Genomic DNA, 12,386 nt, shown 5'->3' on the forward strand with positions numbered 1-12,386 from the left:
ACATATCAGATAAAGAGCTAGTATCCAAAATCTATAAAGAACTTATCAAACTCAACACCCAAAGATAATCCAATCAAGAAATGGGCAGAAGACATGAACAGACATTTCTGCAAAGAAGACATCCAAATGGCTAACAGATACATGAAAAAGTGCTCAACATCACTTGGCATCAGGGAAATACAAATCAAAACTTCAAAGAGATACCACCTCACACCAGTCAGAATGGCTAAAACTAACAAGTCAGGAAATGACAGATGTTGGCAAGGATGCAGAGAAAGGGGAACCCTCCTACACTGTTGGTGGGAATGCAAGCTGGTGCAGCCACTCTGGAAAACAGTATGGAAGTTCCTCAAAAAGTTGAAAATATAGCTACCCTACGACCCAACAACTGCACTACTGGGTATTTATCCCAAACATACAAATGTAGTGATCCGAAGGGGCACCTGCACCCCAGTGTTTATAGCAGCAATGTCCACAATAGCCAAACTATGGAAAGAGCATAGATATCCATCAACAAATGAATGGATAAAGAAGATATGGCATATATATATACATGTATATATATGCCATACATATATATATACACACACACACATACATATACATATATATATACACACACACACAATGAAATATTATGCATCATCAAAAAAAAATCTTGCCATTTGCAATGACATGGTTGGAACTAGAGGGTATTATGCTAAATGAAATAAGTCAATCAGAGAAAGACAATTATCATATGATCTCACTGATATGAGGAATTTGAGAAATAAGACAGAGGATCATAGTGGAATGGAAGGGGAAAATGAAACAAGACAAAACCAGAGAGGGAGATAAACCATAAGAGACTTCTTAATCTCAGGAAACAAACTGAGGGTTGCTAGAGTGGAGGGGGGTGAGAGGGATGGGGTGGCTGGGTGATGGACATTGGGGAGGGTATGTGCTATGGTGAGCGCTGTGAATTGTGTAAGACTGATGAATCACAGACCTATACCCCTGAAACAAATAATACATTATATGTTAATTTTAAAAAAAAGAATCTGTGATCAGAACCCACATGGACTTTGGGGCCCAGATTCCCAGGACATGCGTAGTTCAGAAACCATTAAGGCTAGCACCAAGCAGAAGAAAACACAATAATTTCTGGAGAAATAAACCCTCAAGTCAGGCTTCGAAAATTTCCCACAGATAACATTCTGACAAAATTGAGCTCACAGTAAAAAATGACAAAACACACAAAGAAACAAGATGCCATGGGAGTCAGCGGAAACAATAAAAAGCAGAATCATTCCTGCAAGGACATCAGGTATTGGAGTTGGCAAAATATAAAATATCCTTAATAGATTTAAATAAGTGGAAAACATAGGGAAAAAGGAATCTACCAATGGCAAGACAATTAGTAAAACTAAAAGCAAGAAAGTCATTACTATAAAATTTAGAATAGTGGTTATCCTGGAAAGGAAAAACAATAGTGACTGGGAAAGAAAATGGGTGGCATTTGGGAGTTCTGATGATATTCTGTTTCTAAATCTCTAAGGTCATTACACAGACTTCTGCTTTGTCACAAATCTTCCAGCCATGTATTTTTCTATTTAGTCCATTTTCTGTCCATTTTCTGTATGTGAATTGTATTTCAAAAATTTTAATATGTAAAAATAAATGTTAAAATATTACATTTTATGTAATAAGCTTAGGTAAAACTAATGAAAATTGAAATGTAAAATTCAGTGGACAGCTTAAATTGAAGATTGAATCCAACAAAGATAACTAATGCATTGGAAATTAGATAAGAAGAAATTAAACAAGATAAAAGTCTGAGAGAAAAAGAAATGGAAAACAAGAAAAAAAGAATAAGGGAGAAAAAAGAGAAAATGGAAAAGAGAAGATCCAACATATATCTAATCAGCATTCCAAAATGAAGGACCAGAGAGATGGGAAATAACTGAGAATTTTTCAGACTTAAAGACATCAATCCTCAGTCCAGAAATAGTAATAAATGCCAATTAATATGGTAAAAAATAAAACCCACTTAGAACAAAATAATCAAATTGCATGGTCACAAATTGCATGTTAGTCAAAGACTAATGAGATATTAAAATTATCCAGACAGAAAAGACAAATTACAAGCAAGGCAATAAAATAATTAAGACCAGTGGAAGCCAGAAGATAGTAAAATACTCAAGTAACTGAAATAAAATTATAGTCAACCTAAAATTATATACATTCAATGAAACAGTCCTCAAGAACAAGAATGCTTAAAACTATTTTAAAGAATCAAAACCAGATATTTTAGAATATAAATAGAATAATTGCATTGAAAACTTATTAAATGTGCTCAATAGCAAAATGGAGATGATATTATAGAGGAAACAGTCAATAAAACTGAAGCTACCTCAATAGAAATTTTCCAATCTAAACAATAGAAAAAATAGTCAAAATTGAACCAAGTCTGGGGCACCTGGAGGGTGCAGTTGGTCAAGCATCCAACTCTGGTTTCAGCTCAGGTCTGATCTCAGGGTCATGAGATTCAGCCCCATGTCAAGCTCTCTGCTCAGCACAGCATCTGCTTGAGACTCTTTCTCCCTCTCCCTCTACCCCCATGCTCTCTCTCTCCCGCTCCTTCTCTTTCTCTCTAAAAAATAAATGAATAAATCTTTAAAAAACATTAAACCAAGTCTTAGAGACCTGTGGGATGATACCAAAAGGTCTAGCATTCATGTCACTGAAGTCTCAAGAAGGAGAGGAGAAGGAGTATCATGTAGTAAAAATATTAGAATAATTAATGGTTAGAAACTTCCCATATTTGGAAAAGATATAAACTTATGGGGTCATGAAACTCAGCAAACTCCAAACAAGATGATTGCAAAGAAATTCATAAACTACTGAAAACCAAAGGGGAAAAAAACTGGAAAGCACCCAGAGAAAAATGACACATCATATATAGAGAACAATGATTCAAGTGACGACAGATTTCTCATCAGTAGCCATAGATGACAAAAGGCAATGAAGTAATATTAAATACTGAAAGAAAAGAAATATTAACCTAGAGTTCTATTTCTAGACAAAAAATGTCTTTCAGGAATTAAGGAGAAAAATAAAGATATTTTTAAATGAAAGAAAACTAAGAGAATTTGTTACCAGCAGACCTGTTCTAAAAGAAATAAATGCCAAATGAAGCTTATTAGGTGGAAAGGAAATACAAAATTTAAAAAGTCAGGAATCAATAAAGAACAACAGAATTGGTACTTATATGGGTAAATAGATTATTTTTACACCCTTAAGATCCTTAAGATAATTTGACAGCAAATATGTATAAAAGCAAAACTTAAAACATAAATATTTTCTGGTGGGGCTTTTAATGTATCTTGACATATAGGACAATTACAACATAAATGAGGAAGGATAAAGGAACCTATGGAGTAGTGAGTTTTCTTTATTCCAAAGTATTAATTCTAAGTAGGTTGTGAAAAGGGCATAAATTGTAACCCCTAGAGCAACATTAAAAAAAGTATATGATTCCAGGGCACCTGGGTGGCTCAGTCGTTAAGTGTCTGCCTTCGGCTCAGGTCATGATCCCAGAGTCCTGGGATCAAATCCCACATTGGGCTCCCTGCTCAGCAGGAAGCCTGCTTCTCCCTCTCCCACTCCCCCTGCTTGTGTTCCCTCTCTCACTGTGTCTCTGTCAAATAAATAAAATCTTTAAAAAAAAAAAAAGTATATGATCGGGTGCCTGGGTGGCTCAGTCATTAAGCATCTGCCTTCAGCTCAGGTCAAGTTGCCAGGGTCCTAGGATTGAGCCCCACATTGGGCTCGGTGCTCCACAGGAGACCTGCTTCTCCCTCTCCCTCTCCCCCTGCTTGTGTTCACTCTCTTGCTGTGTGTCTCTCTGCCAAATAAATAAATAAAATCTTTTTTAAAAAGATTATGATTAATATATAAATTAAAATGGAATACTAAAAATATTTTTTTCAAATAATCCAAGACAGAAGGGGAAATACTGGGACAAAAACAGAGAATACAAATTAATAAAATGGTAGAGCTATATAGAAACATATCAATAATTTCATTAAATTTAAATGGCCAGAGCACTAATTAAAAGGCATCAATTGTCAAATTGGATATATTTTTTTAAGTTTTTGATGTTCCAGTTATTTGGGGGCACCTGGGTGGCTCAGTTGGTTGGGCATCCCAACTCTTGATCTTGGCTCAGGTCTTGATCTCAGGGTCCTGAGTTTCACCCATTTCACCCATTTCTCCACCCACCTCCCCTCTGGTAACCATTAGATTGTTCTCTATAGTTAAGAGTCCATTTCTTGGTTTGCCTCTCTCTCTATTTTCTTTCCCTTTGCTCATCTGTATTGTTCCTTAAATTCCACATATGAATGAAATCATATGGTTTTTGTCTTTCTCTGACTAATTTCACTTAGCATAATACTCTCTAGCTCCTTCCATGTTATTACAAATGGCAAGATTTCATTCTTTTTTATGGCTGAGTAATGTTCCATTTCCATTATTTGTGTGTGTGTGTGTGTGTGTGCCACAAATTCTTTATCCATTCATCAGTCATAAAACTCAACACCCAAAAAAATGAATAATCCAATTTAAAAATGGGCAGAAGATATGAATAGACATTTTTCCAAAGAAGACAAGCAGATGGCCAACAGACACCTGAAAAGATGCTCAACATCACTCATCACCAGGGAAATACAAATCAAAACTACAATGACATATCATCTCACACCCATCAAAATGGCTAAAATAAACAACACAAGAAACAACAGGTTTGGCAAGGATGTGGAGAAAGGGGAACCCTCTTGCACTGTTGGTGGGAATGCAAACTGGTACAGCCCCTCTGGAAAACAGTATGGAGGTTCCTTAAAAAGTTAAAAATAGGGTCACCTGGGTGGCTCAGTTGGTTTAGTGACTGCCTTCGGCTCAAGGTCATGATCCCGGAGTCCTGGGATCAAGTTCCACATCGGGCTCCCTGCTCTGCGGGAAGCCTGCTTCTCCCTCTGACCCTACCCTCTCTTGTGCTCTCTCTCTCTCAAATAAATAAATAAAATCTTTAAAAAAAAAAAAAAAAACGTTAAAAAGAGACCTTCTCTATGATCCAACAATTTCACTACTGGGTATTTACCCAAAGAATACAAGAACACTAATTCAAAGGGATACAAGTACCCCAATGTTTATAGCAGCATTGTTGACAATAGCCAAATTATGGAAACAGCCCAAGTGTCCATCGATTGATGAATAGATAAATTGGATTTTTTTAAAAAGACCAAACTGTATACATTCTATGAGAAATTCATTTTAAATAAAATGATGCAGGTGAATTACAAGTAAAATATTGGAAAAGGCTATATCATGAAAACACTAGTTAAAAGAAAGACAGGGCACCTGGGTTGCTCAGTTGGTTAAGTGCCTGCCTTCAGCTCAGGTCATGATCCCCGGGGTCCTGGGATCAAGTCCCACATCAGGCTCTCTATTCAGCAGGGAGTCTGCTTCTCCCTCTCCCTCTGCCCCCCCACCCCACCATCGTCTTCTGTCCCTCTCTCAAATAAATAAATAAAATCTTAAAAAAAAAAGAAAGATAGAATGGATTTATTAATATCAAATAAGCTAGGAAAATACTCAGGGATAAAGGACATTATATAATGATAAAAGGATCAATTCATCAAGAAGACATAACAACCCTAAATGTGGTACACTTAACAACAAATCTTCAAAATACAAGAAACAAAATTAATTGAATGGAAAAAAGAAATAGATAAATCAACAAATTGTTTGGAAGATTTCCACACTCCTTCTTCAGGAATAGATAAGACAAACACAAAATTCCAAAGATGTACAAAGAAACAGCAGCAGGGGTCAGAAAATTATCGCTCATCAGTCAAATCCACTCTGCCACCTTTTTTTGTAAATGGTTTTATTGGAACTCAGCCATGCTCATTTGTTTATGTATTCTCTCTGCCTGCTTTTGCACTACAACAGCACTGATGAAAATTTCCAACAGAGACTATGTGGCCCAAAACCTAAAATATTTATTATATGGCCCTTTCCATAAAAAGTTTGGTGACCCAAGAGTAATACTATTTGTTAATCTAATAGTACATTTGTAGAATATACTCCACCTATCAACAGCAGGAAGCACATTCTTTTCAATTAGACATGGAATATTAACCAAGATAGACTATATTTTGGAACATAAAATGAACTTTAACATATTTAAAAGAATAAAAGCCAAAGTATATTCTCTGATCTTAACAGAATTAAACTAGAAATAAATTTTTAAAAAATATATCTAGAAAACGCTCAGGTATTTGAAAATTTACAAATACATATCTAAATAACCCTTTGGACAAAGACATTTTCAAGGGAATTAGAAATAATATTTAACTGACTGAAAATTAAAATACAACATATTAAAACCATATCAAAACTGATCAAATTAAAAGAGGAACAAATCCATAATTACAGTTGAAAATAGAATAGCAGAAAATAGGCAAGGGTATAGAAGTACTGAGCAGCTGACTGAATCTAGTTAAAATGTATAGAACATTTTACCCAACAACAGCAGAATACATATTCTTGGCAAGTGTTCATGGAACATTTATCAAGATAGACCATATACGGAGTCATTAAACAAACTTCAACAAATTTGAAAGAATTTAAATCATCTAAAGAATGTTCTCTAACCACAATGGAATTAATAACAGAAATATATCTGGAAATATCCCAATTCTTGGAAATTAAACAGTACACCTCTAAATGATTTTTGTTAAATAGGACATTTTAAGGGAATTTAGAAAGTCTTTTAACTGAATGAAAATAAGAGTATAAGGTATCAAATTTTATGGAATGCTGCTAAAGCAGTTCTTAGAGGGAAATTTATAGCATTAAATTTTTATATTAGAAACTTCCACTTCTGGTCAAGATGAAGTTAAAAAGCAGGGACTATATATTTACCTTCCTGCATAACACACAAAAACAAAAAGACTGAACAGAATGTATGAAACGATGCCTCTCAAGACATTGTAAATCAAGATGAGCCCTGCAATTGTCCTAGAATAACCTCCTGAGAGAGTTCCCAGATTATGGAACAAGGACATGGGAAACTCAAGCAGAGTTTAGCAGATTCCCTGAGTTCAGGAAGTGGAGCTGACAGGAGAGAACAGGTGGTTGGAGTTTGCAAAGCAGAATATCAGAAATGAAAGAGCTGCACACAGAATTCCAGAGATGTGCAAAGGGTTCCCCTCATGTATTCAGCAGAGTACTAATAAGTGTATGTATGTGGAGAAACTGTCCAATCTGGGGAAAGGGATGACTGAATGGGCAGGGGAATAGAATTGATAATTTACATAGGGATGGGAATAGTACCTCTTCTAACCAACCAAATTGAAAATGCTCATAGTGATTCATGGGGCATTGGGTAGAGTGCTCTAAATGTCTTGCCTCAGTACTAAGGAATAAATATCACCAGACTGTCTAACAAATCTTAAAAACAAGACCCAGAAGGATCCAAATGTTTCCCAATAACTTAATTAAATCTCAGAACAAAATTCAAGAGTACTTATAAAAACTATTCAGCACTCAACAAGGTAATAGTCACAATTTCTGTCACCTGATCAAATATATCATGCATTGGGAGAAAGCAAAGGGGAAAAAAGAGGGGGGGGGCAAACCAAGAAACAGACACTTAATCACAGAGAACACACTGATGGTTACCAGAGGGCAGGTGGTGGGGCAATAGGTGAAATAGGTGATGGGGATTAAGGAGTGCACTTGTCATGAAGAGCACCAGGTGATATATGGAAGTGTTGAAGAGCTATATCGTACACCTGAAGCTAATATTACACTGTATGTTAACTAACTGGAATTTAAATTAAAACTTTAAAAAAATCATACCACACACACACAACAAAGACTACAAAACATTACTGAGTGAAATAAAAGACTTAAATGGAGAGATTGGTTCATGGGTGAGAAGATTCTCTACAGTTAAGATGTCTATGCTTGAGAAATTCAGCACACATCATAACAATCCCAGTGGGCAGCCATTATTCATGTCATTGTTCTCATATATACAATAGAAATTGAGAAGCTGATTCTAAAAGTCATATGGAAATTCAAGATAGAACAAAAAAATTACAGATATCTAAAAATAAATGCCACTAAAAGTGTATAAGATCTTGGTTGAGATAAAAATAAAATATTATCAAAAATATTAATAAAGATGTGAATACATAGCTAGCTATATCATGTTCATGGATTAGAATACAGAATATTAAAAGCTTTTCAGTTCTTCTCAGATTTATCTATAGATTTGATGCAATTCTAATCAAAATTGCAATGTTACTTTGTGGAGCTCAATATACTGATTCTAAAATATATATGAAAGAGTAAAGAGCTGAGGGTTGGAAGGGGATGGAGTAGCAAAGTATTCTATCATGTATCAAACTTTATTATAAAGCTATAGTAATTAAGACATAAAATATTTACAGGAGCTTTTTTCATTTAGTTCCATATCTCACCAACTTTTGGTGTGTTCAATTTTACTATCTGAACTCTTTTAGAGGGTATGCACTAGCTTTCTTATGTTTCATGCTTATATGGTGTATGGTTGTATTTGATCCTTTTACTGTCAACCTATCTGTGGCTTTATATTTCTTATAAACTGCAGTCTTGCTTCTTCTCCACTGTGACAACATGTGCCTTAAAGTTCTAGTATTCAGTCCACTTAGATTTAACGTAACTATTGCTATAGTTGGAGTTAGGGCCATCTTGGTATTTGTTTTCTATCAACCGCACTTGTTCTTTTGTTTCTCTTTTCTTGTCTTCTGAGTGAATCATGTATTTTTCAGTATCTCTGTGTTTTCTACTGTGTTGATTCTTTTTTATTCAAAACTGTTTTTTATTGGTTGCACTTAGCTATACAATAATCATCTTTAATTTATCAGAGTAATTCCAAATATATACTTCACAAGTGTTAAGAAACTTATAACTATATGATTTCATTCATACCCCACCCACCCTTTGTACTCTTATCTCATATCTTACTCCTAAATATGCTATAAATCTCAATGCATTGTTAATATTTTTGCTTTAAAAAGTCAGTTGTCATATGGGGCACCTGGGTGGTGCAGTCAATTAAATGTTAGAATCTTGGTTTTGGTTCATAATGTCAGGGCCATGAGATCAAGCCCCAAGTCGGGCTCCCCACTCAACCTGGAGTCTGCTTGAGATTCTCTCTCCCTCTTCCCCTACCCCTCCTGCTTGTGCTCTCTCTCTCTCTCAAATAAATAAATAAATCTTTAAAAATGTCAATTGTCATAAAGATATATAGGTATATAAATATCAACTGATAACAAAATTTTATCAGTTGATATTTATACATATATATCTATACATATATATATGTATTTATATACATATATATATATCCTCCTGGGTATGCTTTATTTCTGTTTGCATATGCAGAGTTCTTCCTGAACTCATTTCCATTCAGCCTGAAGAATGTCTTTGAATTTTCTTGTATAATAAGTTTTCTCAGCATTTGTCTGTATAAAAGTGTCTTTATTTTTTCCCTTCATTTTCGAAGGATATTTTTCACTGAATACAGAATTATAGGATGACAGCTGGTTTTTGTTGTTTTTAAAGTAATTTATAAAAACATCATTCCATTATCTTATGGCCTCTTACCATTTTGGGTAAGAAGTCAGCCATTATTCATGCTGTTGTTCTCATATATACAATGTATCTTTTTATCTGTAGCTGCTTTCAGAATTTGCTCTTTCTCTTTGGTTTTCAGCACTTTTATTATGTGATTAGGTGTGATTTCCTTGTATGTATCCTGTTTGTGGTTCAAGGGAGCTTCTTGGATTTCTGGGATAATGTCATTCATTAATTTAGGGGTGTTCTTGGACATTGTCTCTTCAAATATTTCTTATGCACCATTCTGTTTTTCCTTTCCTTCTAGGAGTTTAAAAACACATATATGATACTGTTTAATATTGTCCCACAGATCTCAATCTATTTATTCTTTTTTTACCCTACTTCTTTCTTTGTATTTCAGTTTGTATATTAAACCGTCTTCAAGTTATCTACTTGGCTTTTCCCACTTTACTCTTGAATCCATCGAATAATTTTTTTATTCCTGATATCATATTTTTTATATCTAGCAATTTCACTTCTTTTTTATTATTTACATATCTCAGCTGAAATTCCCCATCTCTGCCCTCATGTTGCCCATCTTTTCCACTAGGTCCTTCAGCATTTTTATGAGTTTTTTTCTCTTTAGTCATGCTTGGGTTCTTAGCACTGACAAGATTCCAGAGAACTCTTCATACTTTACAACTGGCCACCACCTTTCAAAACCCAGGAGAGCTGTCTCTGCTCTATAGCCTAGCCCACCAACTTTTTGATCACTGAGGGATTCCTTCCTCTCTCATCTTGCTCCAGATTTTCATGCTTTGGGAGATCTCTCTATCTATCTCTCTTGCTTCCCTGTCCCACATATGTAAAGGCCAACCATGTGTCGGGGGGAGAGTTTCCCTCAGCCAGCTTACCCACTTCCAGCCTATGGTAGCTGAGAATCCAGAATGCAGATGGATTTCTCTCAACTTTGCTGCCTTGATGCCTGCCCCCTCCTTGTCTTCAGAGGATTACTGCTTTATATTTGGGAGAGGCCTGAATGCCTCAGGGGGATCTATCAGCTCCCCTGCCTTGTCCCAAAACCTTTTGGCTTCACTTCACTAAGTGAAGATCTATGGGAAAGTTTGTGGTGGGTAAAAACTCATTCCTTGGAATCCCCATCTGTAATATTTATGATGGATTCCCATCCCTCTGCCAAGAATAAAAATAATTATGGGTCTTTTCTATGAAGGGCTCATCATTTTGTTACTAATATATTTCAAGGATCATCTCACACTCATTTAAAGCAACATAAGCTCTAGACTTTAAATTGAATCTTCATTTGATAAAATGGCTTTTTACTGAAATGACTCTTTACCAAATAGTCTGTTTCTTTGGTTACCAGTTTGATATCTGTCTACATCTTGTTTGAGTATATCCATTACTAAATATGTGTACATTACATAAACTTAGGGAGGAAAGATGTGCCCAAGAGACTCCTTTTGGTCATCATGAACATAGAAGTTACATATTCGGTAAAAATCTCTAAGAATTAGAGACAGTTGGGAAGGAGAGATAGGGAAGAAGGGGGACCTTGGAACTCTAAATGAAATTAGGCCCACTGAATTTCAGACATAGCAGTCTCTCAGTGGCCTTCCTCTCTAACAGCCTGTGTTCATAAAAGGGTGGTATTGATTTGTCTAAGGTTTTCAGTTCTGTCTTCTCTTTATCTCATATCCAAGGAAACTATAATTCCAAAAATAACTTAATGTTTAAAGTGTCTTTATATCTTGATAGTAATGAACATGGAAGGGGCTTGTGGCCAGAGCGGATAAATACATAAGAAAAGAGAAGGCTGATATTCTCTGAGGGTCAATTTAAAAGGGAATTAAGATGAATTATTTCTACAGATAGAAACAATATATCAAAGAATAAAATTACTGAAATAATTTATATTTATGAATACATATATTTCTATGTAATACATTTCAATGTCTAGAGTATTATTCAGAAATACACTAAAAGTTAGTAGTTAAAGTTAAAATGTAGTAGTTACTACATTTTAAATATAGCAAATTAGAAGACCAGAATTGTTAGGAATGTCCCTAAAACCAAAGATCTTCTAATTATTTTCTATTTTGTTATAGGCTAAAAGAAGAAGTAGCATGGCAATCTGGACAGAAAATGAAGTTTATCTCGGATATACTTTTCTTAAATTTGTCAAAATAATAACTACTGAAAAACTGAAAAATCTTCTAAATATATCATCAGCTGCTACACTGACTATACACAATGTCGAGTATCCAGGACACCCTTTGGAACTTGCCTTATTATTAAATTACTGCACTGCATGTAACATCAACAAAACAATTTATGTGGTAATATACAATGAAGATACAGAACAGTGGGTGTACCAAGACTTTGCATTAGATGTCTCTACAGACAGTTTTTTAACCCCACATTTTATATACGCAGCACTGCCAGATTTAATACTGCGGGACAAACATCGGATCTACTATTGTTATCACAATTTCACCGAGACTGGAGTTTTACAAACACCTACAGAATTTGGAAATCTATCAAGATTATCACATAACAGCATTATTCATGATATTTTCATAGGTGAGACATTCTCATTCTGCAAAAATTATTCTAATTTTTATAGTAGACATCTTCCTTATGAAGATGTAACAATTATAAATACACTCATATATGATACTTTTGGTAAGTAAAAGTGCACTTTTTACCACCTAAAA

At 34.8% G+C, this 12,386-nt stretch overlaps 1 protein-coding gene across 1 annotated transcript in view; it reads left to right on the plus strand.

Moving 5' to 3' along the window:
* Nucleotides 1-12,386, plus strand: part of CATSPERE (catsper channel auxiliary subunit epsilon) — a 210,309-nt gene that overhangs the window by 134,087 nt on the left and 63,836 nt on the right. Inside the window, exons 9-10 of the mRNA XM_035011039.1 lie at nucleotides 9,772-9,841; nucleotides 11,778-12,252. Of these exons, the coding sequence (XP_034866930.1) occupies nucleotides 9,772-9,841; nucleotides 11,778-12,252 (545 nt within the window). The remainder of the gene's footprint in view (nucleotides 1-9,771; nucleotides 9,842-11,777; nucleotides 12,253-12,386) is intronic.

The sequence above is a fragment of the Mirounga leonina genome, unplaced genomic scaffold (genome assembly GCF_011800145.1).
Source record: "Mirounga leonina isolate KUSES-001 unplaced genomic scaffold, KU_Mleo_1.0 Mir_154, whole genome shotgun sequence".
In the NCBI taxonomy this organism is placed as follows: Eukaryota; Metazoa; Chordata; class Mammalia; order Carnivora; family Phocidae; genus Mirounga; species Mirounga leonina.